The 24,640-nt window shown below is 38.1% G+C and overlaps 1 protein-coding gene across 2 annotated transcripts; it reads left to right on the top strand.

The window, feature by feature from the left end:
• Positions 1-4,855: 4,855 nt before the first annotated feature.
• Positions 4,856-22,766, top strand: LOC135479126 (origin recognition complex subunit 4-like). 2 transcript variants are annotated; one of them, XM_064758878.1, is made up of 13 exons: positions 4,856-4,906; positions 6,828-6,988; positions 8,115-8,205; positions 8,773-8,848; positions 10,053-10,138; positions 10,419-10,467; positions 11,406-11,554; positions 12,426-12,599; positions 13,383-13,469; positions 13,931-14,039; positions 16,085-16,180; positions 18,541-18,605; positions 21,380-22,766. In XM_064758878.1, the coding sequence occupies exons 2-13, from the start codon at positions 6,840-6,842 to the stop codon at positions 21,563-21,565; spliced, it is 1,317 nt and encodes a 438-aa protein (XP_064614948.1). In that variant the 5' UTR covers positions 4,856-4,906; positions 6,828-6,839; the 3' UTR covers positions 21,566-22,766. The 2 variants fall into 2 exon arrangements, with proteins under 2 accessions (XP_064614948.1, XP_064614957.1); XM_064758887.1 differs by having other exon boundaries at positions 4,864-4,898.
• Positions 22,767-24,640: the final 1,874 nt, after the last annotated feature.

Below are 24,640 nucleotides of genomic sequence, written 5' to 3' on the forward strand. Positions count from 1 at the left end.
AGCTCAGGTCGGTTTTCTTTGCCCATAGACCTCAAAGCTTTCACTTACGTGATATGTATCAACATTTATTTCCATGCATCTCAGTTGCTTATTTTGCAAGAAAATCTTATTGCCTCCATTATTTTCTTCTCTACACGTAAAAATACTTCAAATTGTTGAGATGAGAATTCTAATGATCTTGAAGTTTTGAACAATCTGTGTGTATATTTTATAGAAAATGGCGGAGGTGAAGTCCTTTGCTCGCTTCTGTGATTAACGTGTACCGAGGCAATCGCTGTGTGAAGGACACCAAACTGATGACGTGTTATCAGGCTGTGTGTACGATCACTGCAACAACGGAAATCCCAGCCCAAAATACCTCCGCGTAGAAAACCTTCTTCAACCCGATCCGGATTCCAAGAAGAGGCTGTCAGATGAAGTTTCTACTGATTCACAGTTTCATTTCTTCACCGCACCATCCGTTGGCGGAGATAAAAGTAAGAAGAAATCCCCAAATGCCTTCCAGGAACAAAGTATTTTCAAAGCCTTCACTACGCAAATCCCGATTTCCACTCCGTCCACCACCCACAGTAACAAGCCCTGACCCATCTACAACCACTGATGCTCCCACAACAACAAAGACTACCTCAACCGACAAAGACGTGACCAATGACGATAACTCCACTCCCGTGTCGGATGGCCAGCAGTCATCAAACAGCATCCCTTCCGTCTCCAGTCTCATCATTAACAGCAGAGGACACAACACACGTCTTGGAATCCTCACATAGCAACACAGATAATGGAGCGACGCTCTCTGATGTCCCTAGCACGAGTACTGATTACTAGTCCTGCACCAGACGATACACAGTTGGGTGACGACAAGCCCGCTCCTGAGAACTCCGTGGATGACTTGGGTTCGATGGCTCCCGTAGATGGCCCCGAGCTCCCCCAACAGGACGGTCCGCCAGCCACATTGTCACCGGAGCCAGTGAAGGAGCATCATCCAACTGCTTGAACCTGTTCCAGACGTGAAACCACAGACGAAAAAAGACGTTATATACACTACACCAAAGCCGTCTAGCCCTTCCACTTTAGGCCCGGAAAACGACTTTGAAGAAGGTGTTGAGAAAAATATAACAAGAACAGAGGAGTTAAATCTAGCCGCCAACACAAAATGCTACAGACACTTCAGAGGTCACTTCTGTGCATACATTCTCTGTTTCAGTGACTATACTGGCTGTTATAACGCATGTATTGTTATAGTACTTCGGCATCACGACTGTGGAACTTGGGGAACGACAACACAGCTTGCATGAAGTGAGGAAAACCTGTGAGCATGCAATATGTGAGAGATCGAGGTTTTGGCAAGGTTCCAGAGAGACTGAGTATACAGAATAGGTGTGGACAGAATAAGTGTTTTGAGCTGTAGATTGACTTGAATAAGAAAGAACGATATCATAATTATATCAGAGAGAAGAAAAAGCGAAATGATCTGATTTACAGAGTGCATCAAAATCCTTGTAGATATTTAGGATTGTGCAATTCATGTAGATACGGGGAGTGTGAGATTTTAAGTCATGTTAACTGATGTATATAGGTAGTTTCAATCAATTTTTGTACAAATTATAGACACTTAATACTGTTAATTAACAACGTCTGCACAAACTAACGCTTGTATAAACCATAAAGCAACAGTTGTCAGAACTGATTCATTCCAGGACAGTGTCTGAATGTGGTGTTGTCACACTCCAGATGTACGCATTACATTTTCTGCCATTCGTATCAAATACTTAAGTTCTTGCTGCAATCTTTAACACACAATGTGCCTATATTGTCGACGCTTCTCGCGTTCCACGTCACATAAGCATTCATAAGTCGTTGCTTTGTGCAGATCAATACAATACATTACCCGCCATGATTGTCATCCACATGTAGATGTTTTTATAAGATGAATAAAGTTCAGTGTTCTTTTTTCTCTATATGTAAATATATATGTATATATATATATATATATATAACTATACAAATACATCAACGATAAAATGGGTTGAAGTTAATTGATCCACGGACGAAATTCGTTGAGAACCTGTTTTTTAACAAATAAATGCAATGACAAATCTCTTTCATGACCAGTTGATATTGTCATGGGAAACGTCTCATGGAGTTGGCACAACAACGCTGGGACATGACTTAATATTTGCTTTATAATAATGTAAATACATTTAACAAACATTAGTGAGCATGGGAGTTTGTTTCCTTGGCTGCATCGATAGATTCATTTTAAAGCTGGAAAGTTTGTTATGCTATGTAACCATGTACATTTATGATGTGATTCACTGTTTCGTTTATACAGCTAGTTTAAGTTTTATTCCTCTTACCAAATTCTTTTTATTTAATAAATCTATATACACGCGTCACTTTCGGTAAAGTGGCCTGATAAGTAGGCCTATTATCGGTACGGTACATTTATCTATTTTATTAGGATTGACGCCGTTTCAACAATCATTCACCTACAATAAACATACCGCATCGGTAGCCTAATGGTTAGAGCGTCCACCTCCAAATTGGGAGACCTGAAATCAAAACCAGGTGGGGTCATACCAAAGACAAAGTCATTAAAAATGGTTCTTGTTGCTGTCTCAAGGAAACGACTGGTTGACCCGGTGGCAGTATAGTGTGACTGGATGGGGGTACGTGTCATATACGGTCTTGGAGTGGCGGCAGCACTTTGGCGGACACAATATATGTACACGCACTTAATGATGACTCGTCGTCATAGCTGAAAATTGTTAAGTACGGCGTCAAACCCCAAGTATGTGAGTGAGTGAAATTATAAATTTGGCGTTTTCCAAGGCCCCGAAAAGGGATGATGCACGCCACCCCAAGTATGTACATACATTGCGTTGATAAGTTATACACATATACGCGGAAGTAGCCGGAAGTACTGAGAGTTAACTACAAGCACATGGCAAGTAAGTCTTGAACTTCGCAAATGTGATGTATGTGATACGTTATATTGTTGGAACTTTTTTGAGATCGACCACGAACTAATGAAACGGAAATATCCATCAATACTATCATGCATTCAACTGTTGTTTGTTTATTGCATTGAAGTACAGATTTTTTAGATGTAACAAATCACATGCATATTCTTGCAACTCTGCAAACAATATTATAATGGTTATAGAAAGAAAACAAAAGCGGAAGGATTTACGAAGATTTACATTTGATTTGATTTGATTCATGTTTTAGGCCGTACTAAAGAATATTTCACTTATGCGACGGCGGCCAGCATTATGGTGGATGCAACCGGTCAGAGCCCGGGGTAAACCCACGGCCATCCGCACGTTGCTGGAAGACTTTCCCACATACGGCTGGAGAGGAAGCCAGCATGAGCTGGACTGGAACTCACAGCGTATAAATTACAACCACTTAATTTATTTATTTATTTCATTGGTATTTTACGCCGTACTCAAGAATATTTCACTTATACGACGGCGGTCAGCATTATGGTGGGAGGAAACCGGGCAGAGCCTGGGAGAAACCCACGACCATCCGCAGGTTGCTGCAGACCTTCTCACGTACGGCCGGAGAGGAACAACCACTTATAGAAATGGGCATAAAATCCGACACCTGCAACATTTGATATAGGCCTATACATAGGCCTAAAACCTACATTCACGACACCAAAATACAGTGTCTTCTGTCATTTTGCCATGCATACATAGCAAGTTTTACCAAAACAAGAGTCCCCAATCGTGAATTCTCCGTTGCATGCAGGATGATGGATATCCTCGGATTAAATGGGGAGTTATCTTTTGGGTGTGGATTTCCATTCAGGATGAACCAAGATGAACAGGCGCAGGCGCAGGTCATTCACTTTGTATCGTATAGTAATTTTCACCTTTCTGACGCAGTGAGGCGTAGGTCTAAAAGTTCTTTCTGAACGTGTACCTTTCAGGCTAAATAACCATATAGATTTATACTATTTATCATACGCAATGCAGTCTAAATTGAGCATGGCATCCGCAAGGAGAAACCACATGCTTTAGACCTGTAGGCATATGGGTCTATATATGTGTAATATCTACATATCAAGGGTAACAATGACGATGATTTAACTTAGGGAAGTAAGCTACATATATCATAGTCCAAGTAAGACTGTATGAATCTTGTGGAATACGATACGATCAGTTAAATATGGAACTATCATTATATTTGGGTGACAAGGCGATTTACGGTACATTGAGGAAAATATTCAGTCGTGCAGAATTAATAAGATTTTTGAAATTTGTGCGTTTGCCTTGTCTCACCTAGGCTAATGAGTACTTTAAGAGTGTGGAGGGCGTGCCGAACAAGTATATGCCTCAGCATAGACACTGAACTGGAAAACTAGAATATGACTTCACTCCCGCACATTGACTTCAGGGGAACAGGGGAACACTACCGTATTGGATGTGAATGATTATAAACTACTCCATAACTCCATTACTCCATTGAACACTCTAGTGTTCAACCAAAAAGATACAATTCGGCGGAAAAGCGAAATATTCAAATTGCGCAGCGAAAATCTAGACAGTATTGAAAACTAGAGGGCACAGGACAGAACAAACATTGTTAAACGAAATGGGTGAATGCGGAGTAGGCATATGTATATGTACACTCACCTAAATTCTAATGACCCCTCGTCGTCATATAACTGAAAAAATGTTAAGTATAAACCTAGCAGTACTGAAGGAGGGCACAGGACAGAACAAACATTGTTAAATGAAATGGGTGCATGCGGAGTAGATATAGCTTTTCAGGCTGATCGAAAGAGTAGCCTCCCCTTGTGAGAGGTCTCGGTAAAGGAGGAATGAATGTGGGAATAAGGCGGGAAGAAATACAGCTACATGTGAGAAGATCGATGTTGGATGCATGTAAACAGGCGAGCGTTTTAGAATATAGTTCACAGAGTGCTCAGAATCTGGCTCCCATAGTTATCACTTAATTGGACCGTGTAAAACTAACATAATCAGATTCAGAATCAAACGTGTACAGTATTGTGCAGTCAACAGACGAGTTTTCATCCGGGTCGTTGTTGTACTATAGGTTGTTGCCCGCAGTTAGAAAAATATTTGAATGCGCCATAACCATGGCTGAATTGACTGAATTGACTGAATCTGTTAAAATGTGCATCATAGCATCACCCCTTTTTCCTGAGAAATGGTTCACCTTAGTAACGGTAAACTTTCGTTTAGCCAATAAATCGGCTGTGAACTTTTATTATTGCATAGGTAAGGTTGGCCCCAGGTGGCTACTTCAACTCCTCTCTTTATATTTGGCAGGCGGAGCATTGTAGCTGCAGGGGAAACCAGTGGTAAATCCAGACACCGATTCACACCATGCCCGATAAATCATTTCGGGCATTTTGCAGTCCAAAACTGGTGTCAACTTTGACTCTTACCTCTCAGCTCTTGGCGCACACAACATCCCAGGTATATTCCATTTGGTAATGGCACACCAGCCCAGTACACATGACATGGCAGACTATTTCTATACAAGGCGGCCATTAAGTTTGTCTTTTCAGGTTTAATGCGCATTCACTATCTAGCAACGATAACTTTTTCCAAACCCATAACTGTGGTGTAGGCAAAATGGTTGCTGCATTAGCAATGACTGTGGGGTGAATTTGGGTCTTGTGTGTCCTTACCAAGTGGAATATGTGAGATGTTGCATGAGCGGGTGAGCTGAGAGGTAAGAGCCAAAGTTGACACCACTTTGGACTGCAGCCATTGTTTAGACTTGTTGGCTTATCGTACATGGCATGAATCAGTGTATGGTTTACCATTGGTTCCCCCAGTGGCTACGATACTCTGCCAGCCAAATATAAAGAGAGGAGCTGAAGTAGCCACCTGGGGCTTTAGGTCTAGTTCAAAGCCAAGAAGGTAGTTATGGAATGTAACTCTCTGTATCGATCAAAAAGTGTTGAGAGAGTCAAGGGAAATAAGTGCCTCTAATATGTGGGATCAGCGGTAAGCTAAATTTACCGCATTGGCGTGTACAAGTGATAGTTCAACTAAATTAAATGTTGAGGTCTCTTTTCAACAATTTCTGATATTTTCCTGCCCCAATATTTAATCATTGAGCTGAAAAACCCAGTCAGCCTGAAGTGGGCCTTAAAATCCACTCAAAAACAGCACCATATGCCAATTTCTGCTCTGGATTTTATTCAACCTGTAGCAAGCAAATATTACCTGCCCGTGACAGGTGCACACATAGACGTTGCCTATCGTGCCCTCAGAATTTTACTCATATCTCACTGGTACATGTACATGTAGTTGCACTACCTTTCTGTGACCTGTTCATAAAATCTAATTCATGGATTATGGCAGTCTTACCAAACCTGATAAACTGTAAGGGGGCATGACTGTGGATGACAGTTGCATTTTGAGTTTATGGCCTTTTAGAGTGGCGTAAAGGACTGGTGTAATCATGACAGTAACATGAGCAAGGTGCACTGAGTTTATGTAAAAATATTATTAATAGTTAGAGATCAAAATGCCTACAAGAAAGTGAGAAAATCTGACAAAAGGGAAAAAGCCTTTGACATATATTATACATGTACAATTTAAAATTGACAAAATGAGATGAAATGTTGAAAGTTGATCAAGTTTAGAAAGGTTTTGTGACAAAGTGTGATGTAAACATAAAATTAATGTGCCAACATATAAAGTGTCATCTCTGAGAAAATAAGATAAATAAGGCACCCAAGGTAATCCATATTATGCCATAATACTACATCTGAACATGGTTGTCATTGTATATTAAAGTGAAACGTTGAACTTTTCTATCTCTTTGACAAAAAGTAACACTTCACGATGAGCCGACGGAAGTCCTCAACTCGAGCATCAAAGCCTGAACCGGGTTCTTCAACTGATCTGATCAAAGAGGTACAGCTCATACTGCGTTCTCGTCTCTCTCAGACATTCCTGCCAGAAGACATTCTTGGATTTGAAGAAGAAAAACAGTAAATGGATTTTTTGAACTCAGTGTGTTTAATAGTAATCTCTTTATAATGTGAATTCTACAGTTTGCAGTTTGTTTTACCTAGAGGATGTTATTTAAAGTGAAGACACTTAATGTACATGTACCTTTCAGGAATGAAAACTTTATAATTATTTATTTAGTTGATTCATGTTTTATGGAGTACTCAAAAATATTTCACTTATATGATGGCAGCCAGCATTATGGTGGGAGAAAACTGGGCAGAACCTGTGGAAACCCAGGATTAGCAAACTTTACAAACTGGAGAGGAAACCAGCACGAGCTGGATTTGAACTCACAGCAGCCACATTGGTGGGGTGGCTCCAATATTACAATGCTGGGGGACAAGTCTGTTTGCCATGCTATAAGCGAAGCACATTATATGAAGGTTGTTAGCCTGTGACATAGATGATTTAGATAGAAACATGGTGTGACACTTTATGTTAACTGTAAACCACATCAACATAAGATCATTGTTTCTATTTATTGCATTTATTTTATTTTATTTGAGTACAAAGAATTTACCAAATCCAAAGGTTATAATGGAGCATTTGTGTGGGGGATTGACAGTGTTATAATGGAGCATTTGTATGGGGGATTGACAGTGTTATAATGGAGCACTTGTGTGGGAGATTGACCTGTTATAATGGAGCATTTGTGTGGGGGATTGACCTGTTATAATGGAGCATTTGTGTGGGTGATTGACAGTGTTATAATGGAGCATTTGTGTGGGGGATTGGCCGTGTTATAATGGAGCATTTGTGTGGGGGATTGACAGTGTTATAATGGAGCATTTGTGTGGGGGATTGACCTGTTATAATGGAGCATTTGTGTGGGGGATTGACCTGTAATAATGGAGCATTTGTTGTAAGGAAGCATGTTATAATGAGGGAGAGATGTAATTCTGTACTTGTGTTTTACCAGAAATAAATTTCTTCGTCAGAACAGTCACCCTGTTTCCATACTTATTTCCATACTTGTTTGTCATTATGATTTAGATCCATGTCAAAGACGTTTTAACAGTAATATTGATTTTTTATGTATGTATTAATTGTAAACCACACAAGGCAGTCATGTTGATAATTCTGTACATTTCCTTGTGTATCTAGACAGTTACAGGAGGTGATAAGAAGGACGGCTGTCTATGGTGAGAGTAACTCCGTTCTGATCACTGGTCCACGTGGTGGAGGCAAGTCAGTGGTGGGTGTCTTCCCCTATCCTAATCTAAAACACCGTACAACCATAGATAGATGCTTTGTTTTTTGAGCTCGCCTGCACAGTACTAGTTTATGTCGTACCCCGAGTCAACAGGGAAAGCAATGTTAAACAAAGTGTTAGGGGTGGTTTCTCAAAATGTACAGCATGTATTGACCTGAAATTTTACAGGCATATAAAGTACAATGACACAAGAGAGTTATTCCATTACTGAGGCTCTGTGTATATATTAGTTACCATAAATTACCAAATTCACAATTTCTGTACCGTGTATTGAGCTGAAGTTTTGCATTCATTTGTCTCTTACAGACAAGTTCTTTGTATTCTTGCTACCTAATCAAATTTAAGCAAATATCTTTTTATCCAGATACATGTACATGGCAAGGTGTGTGTTGTAAAAGAGTTGGGGTTATATTTCATAATTACAAAATATGGGTTGTTTTTACAGCTTTTCACACCTTCCATGTACAGTTCTTAACTGTGGAGTCAAGATTTTAAATCTTGTCTTTGATAATTTCACTTTACACTGAATTTTCACTTTTTTCTTTCTAGCTGCTCAAAAAGTGCCTTCAAAATCTGGAAAATGAAGAAGAAGTTGGCACAAATCTACTTCAAGTTCATCTTAATGGTAGGATATATGTATCAGTGTATTTAATAGTTGCTTCAGCTGCTTCTCAAATACAGGGAAGATAACTGATGGTACATATTGTGCTGTGTAGTTGCCTCCCCTTTTCCAAAAATGTTAATTTCAGGGTATACAAGCTGTGAGTAAATTTTTAATAGCCATCAAAGAATATGGTTTTGTTCGTGAAAGTTCTCTTGGAATTTTTGCATGGTTTATAGTTGATTACAGGTTATGAGTTTACACTGACTTTCGTGACTTTCGTGCAGAAATACAATAAATTCTTCAAATTTCTTCTGTACTTCACCCAGTTTTCTTGGTGCATATTTTTGGCCAGCTGAATTTTGTACTCTCTGGCATAGTTCCAGCCAAGAGTTAATGATTGAGGTGAAGAAAGGGAAGAAAGCCATGAAGGGCCATTGCAGAATAGGGGTGTTTCGAGTTCAAACTCTTTTATCCATGAAAGTAGAATTTGATTTGATTGGTGTTTTTACGCTGTACTCAAGAGTATTTAACTTGTACAAGGGCGGCCAGCATTATGGTGAGAGGAAACCAGGCAGAGTGGAGGGAAACCCATGACCATCCGCAGGCTGCTGTAGACCTTCCCACATACAGCAGGAGAGGAAGCCAGCATGAGCTGGACTTGAACTCTTAGCGATCACATTGGTGAGAGGCTCCTGGGTCATTACGCTGCATGGATGAAGGTAGAAAAAGTCCAGCTCTATCATGTGACCGGTCAGAAATGTAGGCAACTCAAAAATTCCCTATTGTCGAAACAAGATATGACTCACTGGCTGTAGACTATGTATAAATGAATACAAACTCAAAGCTTGGGAGAAAAAGCACAAGTTGTTTCAGAGAAAGTATTTAACAGGACCTGTATAAAAGTGTATCATGTATTATGTATGGTATTGATTATGTTGCCACGTAAGTGGAATGCACTTCATTGCTTTGTAAGTGAAATATAACAATAGTTTCTTTGCCTTTTCTTATGATTTGATAGATTGGTCATGATTTGCTGTGACAGATCTTTACCTCATTTTTATTTTCTCAGTAATAAACTTCAAATTTGATTGATGCAAGAGAAACTTTATATGCCTTAATTTCGTCAGTTAATAATTTAAAAAACAAGTTGATAGGAATAGTGTTTTATGATGAATCGGATTCATTGAAGATTTTTGTAAAATGTTGTTGTTTATGTTTTCTTCAGGACTGTTACAGACGGATGATAAAATAGCTCTGAAGGAGATCACTATTCAGCTTCAGTTAGAGAACACCCTGGGAGACAAAGTGTTTGTATGTGTTCAGCAGAGAACCCTATCTGCATAATAGTACATTTGTTTGCTTTTTTACATAAACGTTATCCTTTGAGCAGTTACTGGACTCTAAATTACTTGATAAAGGGCAACTGGTATTTACATCAAAGAGAATAAGAGGGGCATTCAGGGAGCATTATCCATTTATGCTGAATTCTGTCATCTTTTTTACATCAAACATGTATGCCTGCCTGAAGCGGGGGCAGAAAATAAAGCTGATAAAAGGGAATTATTAACTGGAGTGTGTTCTATCTTAACAGGGCTCGTTTGCTGAAACACTGCAATTTTTACTTGACTCACTAAAAAGTGGTAAGTTGGCAAATATTGATTTTGTCGTAATTCTCTGAGATTTTGTGAAGAAGTGCATTTAGATGTGGGCACAGTGTTTGATATAATATAAAGTAAAAAATGTTGCTTGCATGGATATATGGTGGTGTATTTTACAGTCTTGCAATCACTGGCACCTTATGAATATATTGGTTATACAAATATTTAAAAAGCTGACTTAGATTTTGTGGGACTTCAGATGAAGTAATTTGTAAAGAAGAGAGGTAATGTTGGTTGTTATCCTAAAACACAACCAGTGTTTGATTGATTTTTTGCATGTATAGGAAAATTGTACGGAATCCGAATTGTTTTTACATCCTCCACAGCCTAATTTGGGATTTTTCCGAAATGCTTTGTGTCATCTATCGCTAACCTTTGGCTACGATTAATGCTGAACATAACATGGCTTTGATGTCATCCCAGATAAAATTACCTGACTGACATTACAGCAGCCATGTTTACACTTCAGATTAGGAAATGTACACATAGCATGGGAAAGTCAGTAATATAAATCTTTATTCAGTCCATAGTGAAAACATATTCAGTATGACTGAGCTATATCTAAACCACATGGTAAAATGACTTGAAAAATATTTAAGTTTAAATTTTCAAGAAATTGGAGACACTTTACTCAGCATCCATGTACTGCATGTGCAAATGTATGAGTAACTCTGAGTGTAAATCATAATTTTATTAGAGTGGACTGTGGATGGATCCCACATGATCAATGTTCTGCCATCCCTTCGCATCACAACTTTTCATTTCATTCTTGGTTTGATAAAACAATGGTGATGTCACAGAAAAGATTAATTTGTGAAGGAAATTCGGTTGACCAACTGCAACAAGATTCATTATGCTTGGTCAAATTCATGATTTTAATTAATAATTCTATAAAATTGCCTCTTGATTTGTGTGACCAGGTGATCAGCAGAGTAAGCCCATTCTCTTTGTGCTGGATGAATTTGACATGTTCGCACTTCATCGAAACCAAACCCTACTGTACAACCTATTTGATGTGGCCCAGTCGGCGCAGACTCCAATCTGTGTGCTTGGTCTTACATGTAGACTGGTAAGTATAACTCCACTGTACCCTCAAAATCACACTCATCGGGACTTGACATATCATACTGTGTGATAACCGAATCCGCGAAAAGTTGAATCAGGACAAGGGAGATAATTTGTGATGGTAGGAATAAACAGAAATGTGGATATGAGCGCAATTGTGTGATACAAAATGTCTGTAAATAAACACAAGAATTTCAGGTATTTGTTGAACGATTAACATGGTTTTAAATATCACATAATTCTAAAATCAAAATTCTTGCATCTGTGACAGTGAAGTCTAGAAAATATTGAACATGAGCTTGTGCGAAGTGATGTACCGCAAAACGACTTTACCTGGGACAGGCAAGTCTTGTCTACGAGGCAAGTCTTGTCTACGAGGAAGGTGATCCTTAGACTACCTTAACCAGAGTATATCAAGAATTCTTGAATATATTTTTTATGGTACTGGTATAGTGCCAGTCCTTAATGCCTTGATGATGTGTAAAAAAGGTAGTGGTCACAGATTGTGACGATGTTGGACTGGTGATGAAGAAACACTAAGGATTGTCACGTTGGACTGGTGATGAAGACGCACTAAGGTGATTAATAGCGATGTGTAAGGGTGTAACTGTGACAACTTTTTTTCCATCCCTGGATGTTTTGAGACCAGTATATTGTACCTTTTGTTTTTCAGAACATAGTCATTGTTCTGGCATGGATTTAGTTCAGTTGTTTAAAGGATGTGGTTTGCTAGTTTAAAAGCAAGATATATCATAAATTGGTTTAAAGTGAAATGTTGACTAAACATCATAATAGTATTGCTTATTCAATGTCAGTAATGGTATTTGAAATGAAATATGTTTTTAGATTCTAACATAAACCATACTTTTTTGTAGGATGTGATTGAACTGTTGGAGAAGAGAGTCAAATCCCGGTTTTCTCATCGTCAAATCCATCTGTTCACTCAGCTGAACTTTAATCAGTATGTGCAAGTGTTCAGGAACTTTCTGACACTTCCCCAAAGTTTCCCCAACAAAAAGTTTGTCTCTCAGTGGAATTCTCATGTGCAGGTAAAAACCTCATAGTCCCATGCTTTCCTTGCCTTGTCTATCTTGTCAATGTGTTGTGTGTTTCTTATATTGTTCATATGTTGAAATCAACAACTTAGCCCTCTCTTTAAATACCCATTGTGTCACCTGTTGATCATTATGCTTGATAATGCTATTAGTACCTATACCGAAACGTCGTTAAGTGAATAAACAGAAGTTGTGATTCATGTATTTGTTATGTTAAAGACTTTGTTGTCTTCAGATATAACACCTTGACAGTCTTAAGCTGTGGCGACTTTGTACATCTAGTTGTAAACACTAATAGTCTAAAACTATAAAAGGCTTTGTTGTTCTCTTGGTGGTAAGTCCTATCTATAGTCCTTTAGCTTTAAATGAAGCAATAACCTTACCGTTGTGGTAGTAACTAGCCATTTTGGTACCTGTAGTCTGTACAATTCTCTTTCGTTGTGCATATGTTGTGTATGTATTCAGTGTGGTCCAAATACATAAAACACGGCCATTATGCCGTGGCTAATGACGGGGGCAGCTGCCCCAGTGATGGTCAAATTAAACCCCAAGTAGATAAGCAAACTTTTGATTATCCACACCTGCGGACTAATGTGTAATTAAATGTCGGCATGGACACGTGAATAAATCTATTTATACCTCCAAGTTACCAGGAAGTCAGGAAGCCAAGGGGTTTGTCCAGAGTCTAGGTTCCTCCTCTGGAAACATTTCTGCCACCATAAAAGTGGTCACACATGCGCCAAAAAAGAAAACGTGTGGTTGTTGTTGTTGTTTCAGAGTTTATCTCAGGAGCCGTCCATCATAGACATCCTGAAGAGACAGTACAGCATGTGTAAGGAGATCCGAGAACTTCAGCAACTTGTGGTTTGTGCCATACTCTTATTTCTGAATTTCATTTCAAATGAAATTGGTACCAAGAGCTATTACAGTTAATTAAGTCCTTGATTTTATGGTCAGTTTAGAATTTAGAATTTTTCATTGGCCCATATGGATTGGTTCTGATTGATTCATCCGCATTATACGGTCACTTTTGATTTAGAGTTGTGTGTGGAGTTTGTTATTTCCCATCAGAAACCTGAAAGCATAAAAAGTAGCATTTTAAAGCTGTTATGTGTTTCTGGAAGTTCATTTTAAAATGCTAAATTTGAGATGAAATACTGTATATTGTGCATATACAACTGTAGCTGTATGTACATAAATGATGTAAACAGTAATGAAATCTTCTTTGATTGTCATTTAAATGATTCTATCAGCTGCTTTTGGGCAGAATTTCATAAACATGAATTTATTACTTAGTCTCATGTAAAATTGGTTGTAAATTACAGACGTATCCTGTTTGTAAAATCTCTACAGACCAAACATCGTTGATGATTAATGACTTTGTTGAGTCCAGGAAACTTGCCACCTGCGACTCAAAATCTGCCATTTTACTGGGTAAGGCTGTATAAATGTGCAATTTGCTGTGTGTAATTAAAAGGCTATGAAATGTATGACCTTGCAAAATCAAGAAATAGGTTATATCTCGTGATGCTGTGTCAGCGATAACAGTTCTTATAAATCATGTTTATAGGGGATGTGTCCAGTATTTGAGCATTAAGCTGCAGGCAAGAAATCTCTTCGCAGATATAATGAATTCTCCATATCTTATTGACATTGGCCTAAAAAAGATGAGTTTGAAAACACCAGTTTCACCCATATTAATTAAATGGGTGAAAATTTTGGTTGACATCATTTGAATAAAAACCTGAAAACCTCAGTGCCCAGTAGTTTTCCTCAGTAATCAGCATGTTTACAAAATTTCCACAAAGTTTCACATCTTGGTCAGGTGATAGATCCATTTTGTAACAAAGTATGTCCTCCCTGCATTTCCAGATGAGTGGATTGTCCCAATGATGTTTCATTATGAATGCATCAAAAAAAGCCTAAGGCCGTGATAGAAAATCGGGATTTCTGGTTTGCTCACATTTGATCTTTGAAAGTATCTTGAGTTTTTGATGGATTTATGATGTTTGTGTTCTCATTTGACATGAAGTGTCATATGAGAGTGTCAAGTAGAACACTGAAGACATTTTTTCATGAAGTATTTGAGTTTTGTTCCCTGGTATAAAGACGACTTCTGCACATCAGATGTACTAGCTTTATTTACTTCATTTAATCATTGTTTAATGCCAAGATGTGTTGTGTTAAAAAACAGGATTTAATGCTCTGGACTCACCTCAGAAATATTTATATATGAAGGAAGTTTCTATTTGTGTTTGATGTTGTTGTGGTTTACAACTCCTAAAATCACCATGTCTGATGTTATTGACCGAAAATCACTTAGTTGTGGATGGAATTTCAGGTTAAGCACTATGGATATCTCATGACTATTTGTATCCTGATACTGACCCACTGATACAGAGGACATAATTGTTGGGAAATATGGAAAAGTACCTTGTCTAAAGTTACCGCTGTCTATGGTGATAGTAAGATAATGACGCCTCGTAACAATAGGCTGTTGATGGCTTTCATGTGGTCATTTGCATAGTATTATGTTTGTTGAAATGTGCATGTCTTTCACCAAGATGTTGTGGAAGTTTGTTGCAATTGTGTGTGAGAATTTGTTTGTAACATGTCAATTGTCTAGTGGTTTCTCCAGGCATTGTGGAAGCCTGTTGCCATTTTGTGTGGGAAATTGTTCGTAACATATCAATTGTCTGGTGGTTTCTCCAGGCACTGTGGAAGTCTGTTGCCATTGTGTTTGGGAATTTGTCCGTAACATATCAATTGTCTGGTGGTTTCTCCAGGCACTGTGGAAGTCTGTTGCCATTGTGTTTGGGAATTTGTCCGTAACATATCAATTGTCTGGTGGTTTCTCCAGGCACTGTGGAAGTCTGTTGCCATTGTGTTTGGGAATTTGTTCGTAACATATCAATTGTCTGGTGGTTTCTCCAGGCACTGTGGAAGTCTGTTGCCATTGTGTTTGGGAATTTGTTCGTAACATATCAATTGTCTGGTGGTTTCTCCAGGCACTGTGGAAGTCTGTTGCCATTGTGTTTGGGAATTTGTTCGTAACATATCAATTGTCTGGTGGCTTCTCCAGGCATTGTGGAAGCCTGTTGCCATTGTGTTTGGGAATTTGTCCGTAACATATCAATTGTCTGGTGGTTTCTCCAGGCACTGTGGAAGTCTGTTGCCATTGTGTTTGGGAATTTGTTCGTAACATATCAATTGTCTGGTGGTTTTCTCCAGGCACTCTGGTTTCTTTCACCTCGAACTGACTGCCAAATATATAAGAGATTAATATTTTAGTAGGGCATTAAATAACAATCAAACAAATTAGTGGATAATGCCTGCAAACTTATTTATGCAAATTTGAAGTATAACTGACTTGATCTCTCTCTTGATCTGTTGTCTTAAAAAAATAAATAAAAAGGGATTGCTTCATATTGTCATTCAGTTCTGTCAACGGAAATAGTGTTTTTCATGTTTTGCCACAGGTATATCTATCCTGGAGCTTTGTCTGATTATCTCTATGAAGCATTTAATGGATATATATGATGGGGAGCCATTTAACTTTGAAATGGTGTATAATGGTAAGTATTTTAGTGACAGGCAATGTGTCCATAAGAATAAATAGGAAATGGAAAAAGCTTTTGGGCTATTTTATTCAAAAAAATTACATTCCAGGAAACTTTTTTAACATTTAACTGAATTCAGGAAATTGAAAAAGTTTATGAAATGGAAACTTGTGAGGTTTTAAAACTCATAAATATGATTGTTGCTTTGATTTTTAAATTTCTGCCATATACATGTGTGACTGTAATTGTCTACCCCCTGGTGTGTTTATATAGAGATACCCATTGTGTGCTGTGTTTTTGCTTATGGCAGTTTTCGAGAAAAATCGAATTTAAAATTTAGGAACAAAGTTGAGACTGAGAATTGTCTCTTCAGGCCTTAAGAACTGATAGAGCATCTCACGTGGTCTTCGCAGAACTGCATTGTTACTTGTTCATTAAGGAAATAATCTGTTCAGTATATTTTCCACTGTATTTATTCATTGGCTTATTCTCAGAGTTATGTACGATTGGTTACTACAACATACCCTATTTCTTCTAATTTTTGGGACACTTGGTCATTTTAGCCAATATATATATGTAATTGTAGCAGGAAGATTGAGTTTCTTTTTTTCACTTGGTTAGACCATCTAATGAACAACATATGCTATCTTTACTTTTCAAAAAGGCTGTTAAATCTGATAATGTAATATTCTACTTTTAATACTACTAATATCTGCCCCAAAAATTAGAAGAATTAAGGTGGTAAACCAAATTTTTACCAGATTTAACTAGAACAGACTTCTAATTTTTGAGCTTCCGATTTTATGCATGCTCATTTGTCAATTTATGTACATGTACCTGAGTTAAGAGACCTTCGGTCTTCAGGGAATTTTTTGAGAATGTAAACATTGGTTTGTCAGTTAGATTCTCTTGTGTTTTCATCACCATTATGCTCTTGACAAAATATATTTGAAATACTGCCAAGTGTGGAGTAAAACCTCAATCATTTATCATCATTCTAAGTCATTTTGTAACATCTTATCATTTTTTGTCTGTTTTAAAGTATACGCCCTAAGGACAGTTTTTTTTTTGTCTTTGAAGCACATAAACTTTCAAACCTAAAAACTTTGGTAGGCAAGCCACTTCTTCATATCATTGTACACATTGTTTTGTGGTGCACTTGTATGTGGAATGAGATGCAGTACATTTGTGTAGCGGTACTTACTGTGTATTTATCTGAGCAAGTATCTTTGGGGCACAATGTGAGGAGTATCTGCAATGCATTTACCTGGGGAATTTTCTGAAGTACATTTATGTGAGGGAATATGTGCAGTGCATTTATGTGAGAAAGTATGAGCAGTGCATTTATGTGAGAAAGTATGAGCAGTGCATTTATGCGAGAAAGTATATGCAGTGCTTTTATGTGAGAAAGTATGAGCAGTGCATGTATGCAAGAAAGTATGAACCATGCTTTTATTTGAGAAAGTATGAGCAGTGCATGTGTGCGAGAAAGTGTGAGCAGTGCATTTATGTGAGAAAGTATGAGCAGTGCATGTATACGAGAAAGTGTGAGCAGTGCATTTATGTGAGAAAGTGTGAGCAGTGCATTTATGTGAGAAAGTATGAGCAGTGCATGTATACAAGAAAGTGTGAGCAGTGCATTTATGTGAGAAAGTGTGAGCAGTGCATTTATGTGAGAAAGTATGAGCAGTGCATGTATACAAGAAAGTGTGAGCAGTGCATTTATGTGAGAAAGTGTGAGCAGTGCATTTATGTGAGAAAGTATGAGCAGTGCATGTATACGAGAAAGTGTGAGCAGTGCATTTATGTGAGAGAGTATGAGCAGTGCATGTATACCAGAAAGTATGAGCAGTGCATGTGTGCGAGAAGGTATATGCAGTGCTTTTATGTGAGAAAGTATGTGCAGCGCATTTATTTGAGAAAGTGTGAGCAGTGCATTTATGTGAGAAAGTATGAGCAGTGCATGTATGCAAGAAAGTATGAATCATGGATTTGTGAGAAAGTATGAGCAGTGCATGTATACGAGAAAGTGTGAGCAGTGCATTTATGTGAGAAAGTATGAGCAGTTCATTTATGTGAGAAAGTATGAGCAGTGCATTTATGAGAGAAGCATGAGCAGTGCAGCCATTTGAAGAAGTGTGTGCAGTACAGCTATGTGAAGAAGTGTGTGCCGTGCAGCTATGTGAGGAAGTAGACGTGTCTGCAGTGCATGTGAGTAAGTATCAGCACTGAAATTATGTGAAAGTATGTGTGGTGATGTACATGGAGAAGAGCATGAGGATTGTGGGCAGTGACAAGGGATTTAGCACCTGTGATAATTAACTGTCATTGTATGAGTAAGGCAAGATTTTGAAAATATTCTGCTTCTTTTTCAGAATTTCAGAAGTTTGCACAAAGGAAATCTTCAATGCAGATCTTTGACAGACCTGTTGTATTGAAGGTATGTCTATTTAGAGAGACAGAAACTTGCCAAGCAGACCTATATTTTGACACGAAGGTCAAGTTTGTAGATTGGCACATTTAAGAAAATATTAACGTTTCTCTTTGTACAAGATATAATCCCATCAGTTTGAATAATAATTTGCTTCACACTCTTTTGAACTTGTAATGGTTTTCGGTTCTGATCTTAGGCTTTAATTAAAAATGATTGGGTTAATCTTCTAATTTCTGCAGTGTGGAGGTAAGGCTCATGTTGATCATATTGAGTATGAGCATGGTGATAGCTTACACACACAAGCATGTGTCCCTTCAAAGCTAGAAAGACAGACATTTTATGACTAAATTGATTGTCATGGTAACCAGTGGGAATTCCTGTGGTATATGTATCTTACTTATATCTGAGGTAATAAATACAGAGATATGGGAGTATTGGGTTAGATAGATACTAAACTCGAATGATTGGGTTGTAACATCAAAGAAGAAGGCAGTCATCCATGATTGACTGTTGTACCAGGAAAGCAGGCTCAGACATTGGTAATATACAAACTGAATCCTGTGGGCTTTTGCTCTGTCTGGTCGAGGTACATGTATTTGTAAATACAAGTAAAAATTTGAAGAGCATATCAAGTACATTAATTAATTGCATACATACTGAAATATGGCATTGTAGAACAGGGAGACAAGCTGGTAAAATTGTAGTGTTACAGCATGATAGAGCCTGTCAGTCTGCCAGTATTAAGAAGGGCTGACATATATAATATAGAGTACTATAATTAAGGGGCTTCTGATGTCAAATTTCTGCAAAATTTATTTTCTACCATGTCATAATTTATACTATATACGAAAAAGCCTGAAAATAATCCTGATCACTAGTGAATATATACATGTACAACATGTGCAAAACCATGAGTAATTAGGATTAATCTAATTATGTTCTAATAAAGACAATGGAGCAAAGCATGCACCTCTTTTTGTTTATCAGATTGAATGAATGAAACCTTTGTTTAAAGAGGGTAGGTCTGTCAAATTTTCATGTTTAAATTATCATTCAATCCTGCTTTGACCATGATGGGCTCCCCACCTTTTTGTAAATATCATTTTGTACCTCTAAAATTCTTAAGAAATGTAACTAATATGAACAGTGAATTTCAGTGATTGACAGTGCTGTTGTCAGAAAATTCCAAAAATGTGGGTACACTGAAAGTTGAGAGATGTCAGGCTTGTGTAGTAACACAGTATATATAGGATATTACTTTGAAAAGTTCTGCATGTTGGAGTACATGCCATAATACAACACAATTAGAAGAATTTAAGTAGTGTGTAGTTGTTACATGGTCTGCGTATTTCACATATTTTGGATTATTTTGATAGGTGCGTTATTTTACTATGTATGAAAGTAGACACAAAGAATCCAATATAGATATGCACATTTTCTGACAAATGTCACATGAGGATATCCTTCAACAAGATTGAATTAAACTTTTGAAATATGCCCTTGGATGGCTTTGGATGTAAAATATTGCTGATTTAAGGATATTCTGCTGGTACATATAGATTTATCTATACGTGAATACTGCCATGTTAAAAAAATGGTGGATAACCCTAAAGCATTGATGTTATTTTGCATGTGGCAGTATCTTTGTCATTGCAGTTGTGTTAATCGAAAACATTATGTTCAAACCACATAATAAGGTTGTTAGTAAAGAGAAACATTCACAATTCAACTGGAATAGACATGTATTATGCTGATCTTGTTTGAGCATGCCCAGTTTGCTGTCACAGTTTGATAGCAATGTGACAGTCATGGAATAGCCTCTTTGGTTGTGTCATGTAGTGTACTGTCTGGTGAGAGATTGGCTGTCCTCGGTATCTAGGACAAACTGATTGTGATGAATTGATTTTAAGCATAAGATCATCTGCGCTCGTACAAACATGTGTTGGTAGATCCATAATATTATAATCCGGAAGAATAACTAAGACGAAAGTCAGCCAGTTAGGACAATTGTCGGCTGAAAAAATCTTGCTTTAAGTTCCAGCTTTCATGAAAAGCCAGGGCTATAAATGTGGATCTGTCAGTTTCCGTTCAATAATATTTTTTTGGTGCAACCTTCAGTGAAATTTAAAAGCCTGATGTTTGTCATATTCAGCATGGGATATAAATTTGTGGAAATTGCCTGTTAGTAAAAATTTGACAATATTAAGGTGATTATGTAATTCTTTCACGTGGGAGAAGCCAAAAATGTGAAATGTGTGGACTATCCCAGCAATTTATCCTGTTGAAGACATATTTGCTGGATCAGAAAGCCATGGAAAACAGGAAAATCATGAAAACATCAAGTTCAAACAAAATATTAAGGGCTCTTTTCAGTTTTATTTTTGTTTCACATTTGGACTTTTTAGTGTTGGTTTGCCCGTGACACAAATGAAATTGGCACGGCTTAAGTGTTACATGGATAGGGGACATTTTTACCACATGGTAGTTTTGTTGTAACCCTGTGTTATATTTGAAGCATATCATTACTAAAGGGAACTCTTGTATTCAGGATAAAATGAACGCACTAATGATAAATGTCGTGATTAAGCCATCAGAACACTACCCACAACTTCCATGTTCATTAAGGATATATTACTTGTATCCCGATATAGTCTCACTGGCCTTTGTATATTGTAATATCCACAAGGTTTTATGGTTAATGCATGCATTTAGTGTCAATTTTGTTGACGTCTGAGGAACGCGTTCATCTATCATTCATCTCGTCTCTGTCACATCTGCAGGCTTATGAGCATCTGATGGCGCTGGAACTGGTCAAACCCACCGATGGCATGGCTTCTAAAGTTCAGAAAGAATACCGCCTGATGACTCTGCTGATCCATCCTTCACAGCTGACCGAGACCCTCCAGAAATACCCACAGTGCCCTACTGAGGTCAAGCAGTGGGCAAACAGCACCGTGACTACCTGAGGGGTGACGAAGACTAAAGCCTGTCCTCTAACCGCTAAGAAAGATCTTCGAGAATGTGACAAGACTAGAATCCTTAATTGACCATTGACTTTGTGGGCTTTCAAGCTTGTCCTAGGACTGGTGATAACATTACATTAGTGAAAGTCCGTACAGCCAGAATTTGTTGTGACTGCTTAGTAATTTGGCATTTGATTAGACCAGCTATGCTGGTCAATTACAGACATACTGTAATTCTTCAACCTTTTTGCATGTTTGTAAGGTGTTCATTCAAGCATATTCTGAGGACATTATTCTGTGTTGACCGATAAAGTTATGCTTTTTGTGAAGTCCGGAAAATGGCCAATCCAACTGGTGTCTCCACTATCAAATTAAAAATGTGCATAAATTGTACTGAAAGTTGCTCTTTTATATGCGAAAAGTTTGAGGAATTAGGGTGGACTTGTATCAAGATATTTCTTGTGAGCTGTATTATAGCTGTGGCAGCTAGCCTGAGGATAACTTCATTCACAGACAGACACCTGTGAAAAACACCGGTGGAAAAGGGACTGATGTGTCATAGAGAACGGTGGTGGGCTATTGTCTTTCTGAGAGCAGGTGGTTAGGGGCAGCTATACTGGTACCCATGGGGTGGATCCGTGAACAAAACCACTATGTGCCAGACACAACAGTTTAATTTTTACGTCCAACCTTCGTGAGGGAAAAGCTTGTGTAATGCAATTCTCTGCATAGCGATGGCCTCTAGTGTGTACCTGAGACTAAGTACCTAGAAAGGACAGACTGGAGAGCTCGCTTGGTAGGTCCTTGCGCCTTCAAAAGTTGTATAGCTCCGTCTTAGTTTCATCTGGACATTCCTCTTTATGCCACAATCCCAGTCGTTTTGGCTCAGTTTAAGAGGTTTGGGAATAATCACGACCTTCTAGATTAGGTTGGTATAAATACCAAGATTTGAAATCAATATAATACATGTACACACAACATAGTACATGTATGTACTAATCTGCTACCGTATGCCACTGGAACAATCCTTGCATAAATGAGAAGATATTAAAGTCGCACTGTATTAACACAAGAATTGATATAGGAGAGTGTATGAAATCATCTTTGTAATGTATGATGTTCATTAAAGATATTTTATGACACATTTTACATAGTTATCTTACATTATGGCATCGGTGATTTGGTTGGTTTGTGCTATCTGTGACAAGGGGGCGATTATACGAGGCCATTCAAGAAAAAAAAATTAAAATCTTTCCAAAACGCTCGGTCTTTGTTTCTGAAAATTAAAATTTGGATACATTTGACTCAAGACTGATGAAGTGGACAAAATTTTACTTTATAAACCCGAAAAATAAGCTTTAAGATCGTATTTCATGTTTTGACTTTAGTCAGAAGTGCCTTTGTGGAATCGGTTCAGGGTGTCTGTAATCCAAAATGGCGTCATGAACCAGACACCTGGTTTGTCATATATGTTTCTGTTCTTTAGAGATGACGTCACTGGACACGATGAGCTTGTGTGCGAGGCGGAATTTATCCCCTTTACTACGTACCAGTCCAGTCTTTAGCCTATATTGTGTCTGTGAAGGAAGTTCTATTCACCTGAGAGTCTTTTCTTATAGCAGGAAGTATGTGGAAGCTCAACGCTACATCTATAATCTTTCAACATCTACATCCAAACTAATATCTTCTGTTCACTTTCTGTTGGACTTGATCTAATGTCAAGAAACTGGACGTCAGGGTAAAGGTTAAAAGCAGTTACTGTTGACTTGATTTATAGTCAAAACTTTGACCCATTTTATAAGCAAGTTGTTCATCTGTGTTAAGTTTGGATGAAACGATATCTTTGTTGTCGAATATAGAAAAAAGGTTCCCTGGAATAGAAAAGAGTTCTCGAACATCAATCTGTCAGCGATATTGTGCAGTCTCTCGGATGTTTTCCCCAGTCGGTCATTTAGGTTGGCGTTTCCAACTTGTCCGCAGCTGGCTGATTTAGAAAAGCTGGAAAAACTAATCGGCTCAGCGAGGGTTCAAGCGAAATGCACACCAATTGGTGATACATATGTACATCACTGGTCTTTTCTGCACGAAGTTGAAGGCATTACGATTGACACGTTGCTATTTATGTATTTGAGTGGAATTTTTAACCGTACTCAAGAATATTTCAGTTGTAAGTCGGTGGCCAGCATTATGGTTGCCTTCAGATCTTCCTGCGCACGGCCGACGAGAAAGGTAGCATGAGCTGAAGCAGCTCACAATGTTGGCATTGGTGTGAGGCTCCTGGGTCGTGCTGCACTAGCAAACTAATCACTAAGACACAGAGGTTCCTGATTGTCACTTTGTGGTCATGAGTTCAGTTTGACTATATGGAGGTATACTGTAAATATAAGGATTTGTGTTGTTTTGGTCGACATACTGGCATGGTTTTCACACGTTTTGGGGTTTAGGAACTCATTTAATTTAACCTATTTAACAAATAACAAAGACGATTGTACAGTGAATTTGTCATATCCCATCTTATTCCATCTCAATGTAAATGAGAAGGAAAACAGGCCTTCTATGTGTGTACAGCTTCTGGAAAGGGCCAACGAATTCACATAAACTCTAATGTACAAGGTTAGAATTCAACTACTTTGAATGGACCAGTCAAACACCGAATCGTGTGTTTTGAAACTCTGGATTATGTTATGTCATCATTTAAGGGAAAAAAAGTTGGTCGTGCAAAATATTAGACTGAGGCAGTCTTATTTTATGATTTATTGGTTAAAGCCCTTCAGAAGAATTTTACACTTATTTGACGGGAATCAAGTTTATGGATGCAGACAACTGCACAGAGTAAGTCAGCGCCTTCTCTAGATACATTGCAGACATCATGATGTAACTCCAGCCTAAGCAACGAAAGATGCATTACAACATGTAGACAACCCTGTGCGATCCCACGATAACCATTAGTATTGTAGCTGTACGGCACGGTCTACATGGCGATTTTAACAGGGGTATTGAATATAGAAACTAATGAAAGAGGATTACATTATCATTGTGAATTGTGGTCTTGGGAATAATTGTATCCCGCTGGTAGTT

The sequence above is a fragment of the Liolophura sinensis genome, chromosome 1, assembly GCF_032854445.1.
Source record: "Liolophura sinensis isolate JHLJ2023 chromosome 1, CUHK_Ljap_v2, whole genome shotgun sequence".
NCBI lineage: Eukaryota > Metazoa > Mollusca > Polyplacophora > Chitonida > Chitonidae > Liolophura > Liolophura sinensis.

Excerpts from the sequence above, each read along its gene's own strand:
- LOC135479126 (XM_064758878.1), top strand. The coding sequence starts at position 6,840 with ATGAGCCGACGGAAGTCCTCAACTCGAGCATCAAAGCCTGAACCGGGT. Across the intron at positions 8,849-10,052 it reads ACTTCAAGTTCATCTTAATG|GACTGTTACAGACGGATGAT; the intron begins GTAGGATATATG and ends TGTTTTCTTCAG. Across the intron at positions 10,139-10,418 it reads CCCTGGGAGACAAAGTGTTT|GGCTCGTTTGCTGAAACACT; the intron begins GTATGTGTTCAG and ends CTATCTTAACAG.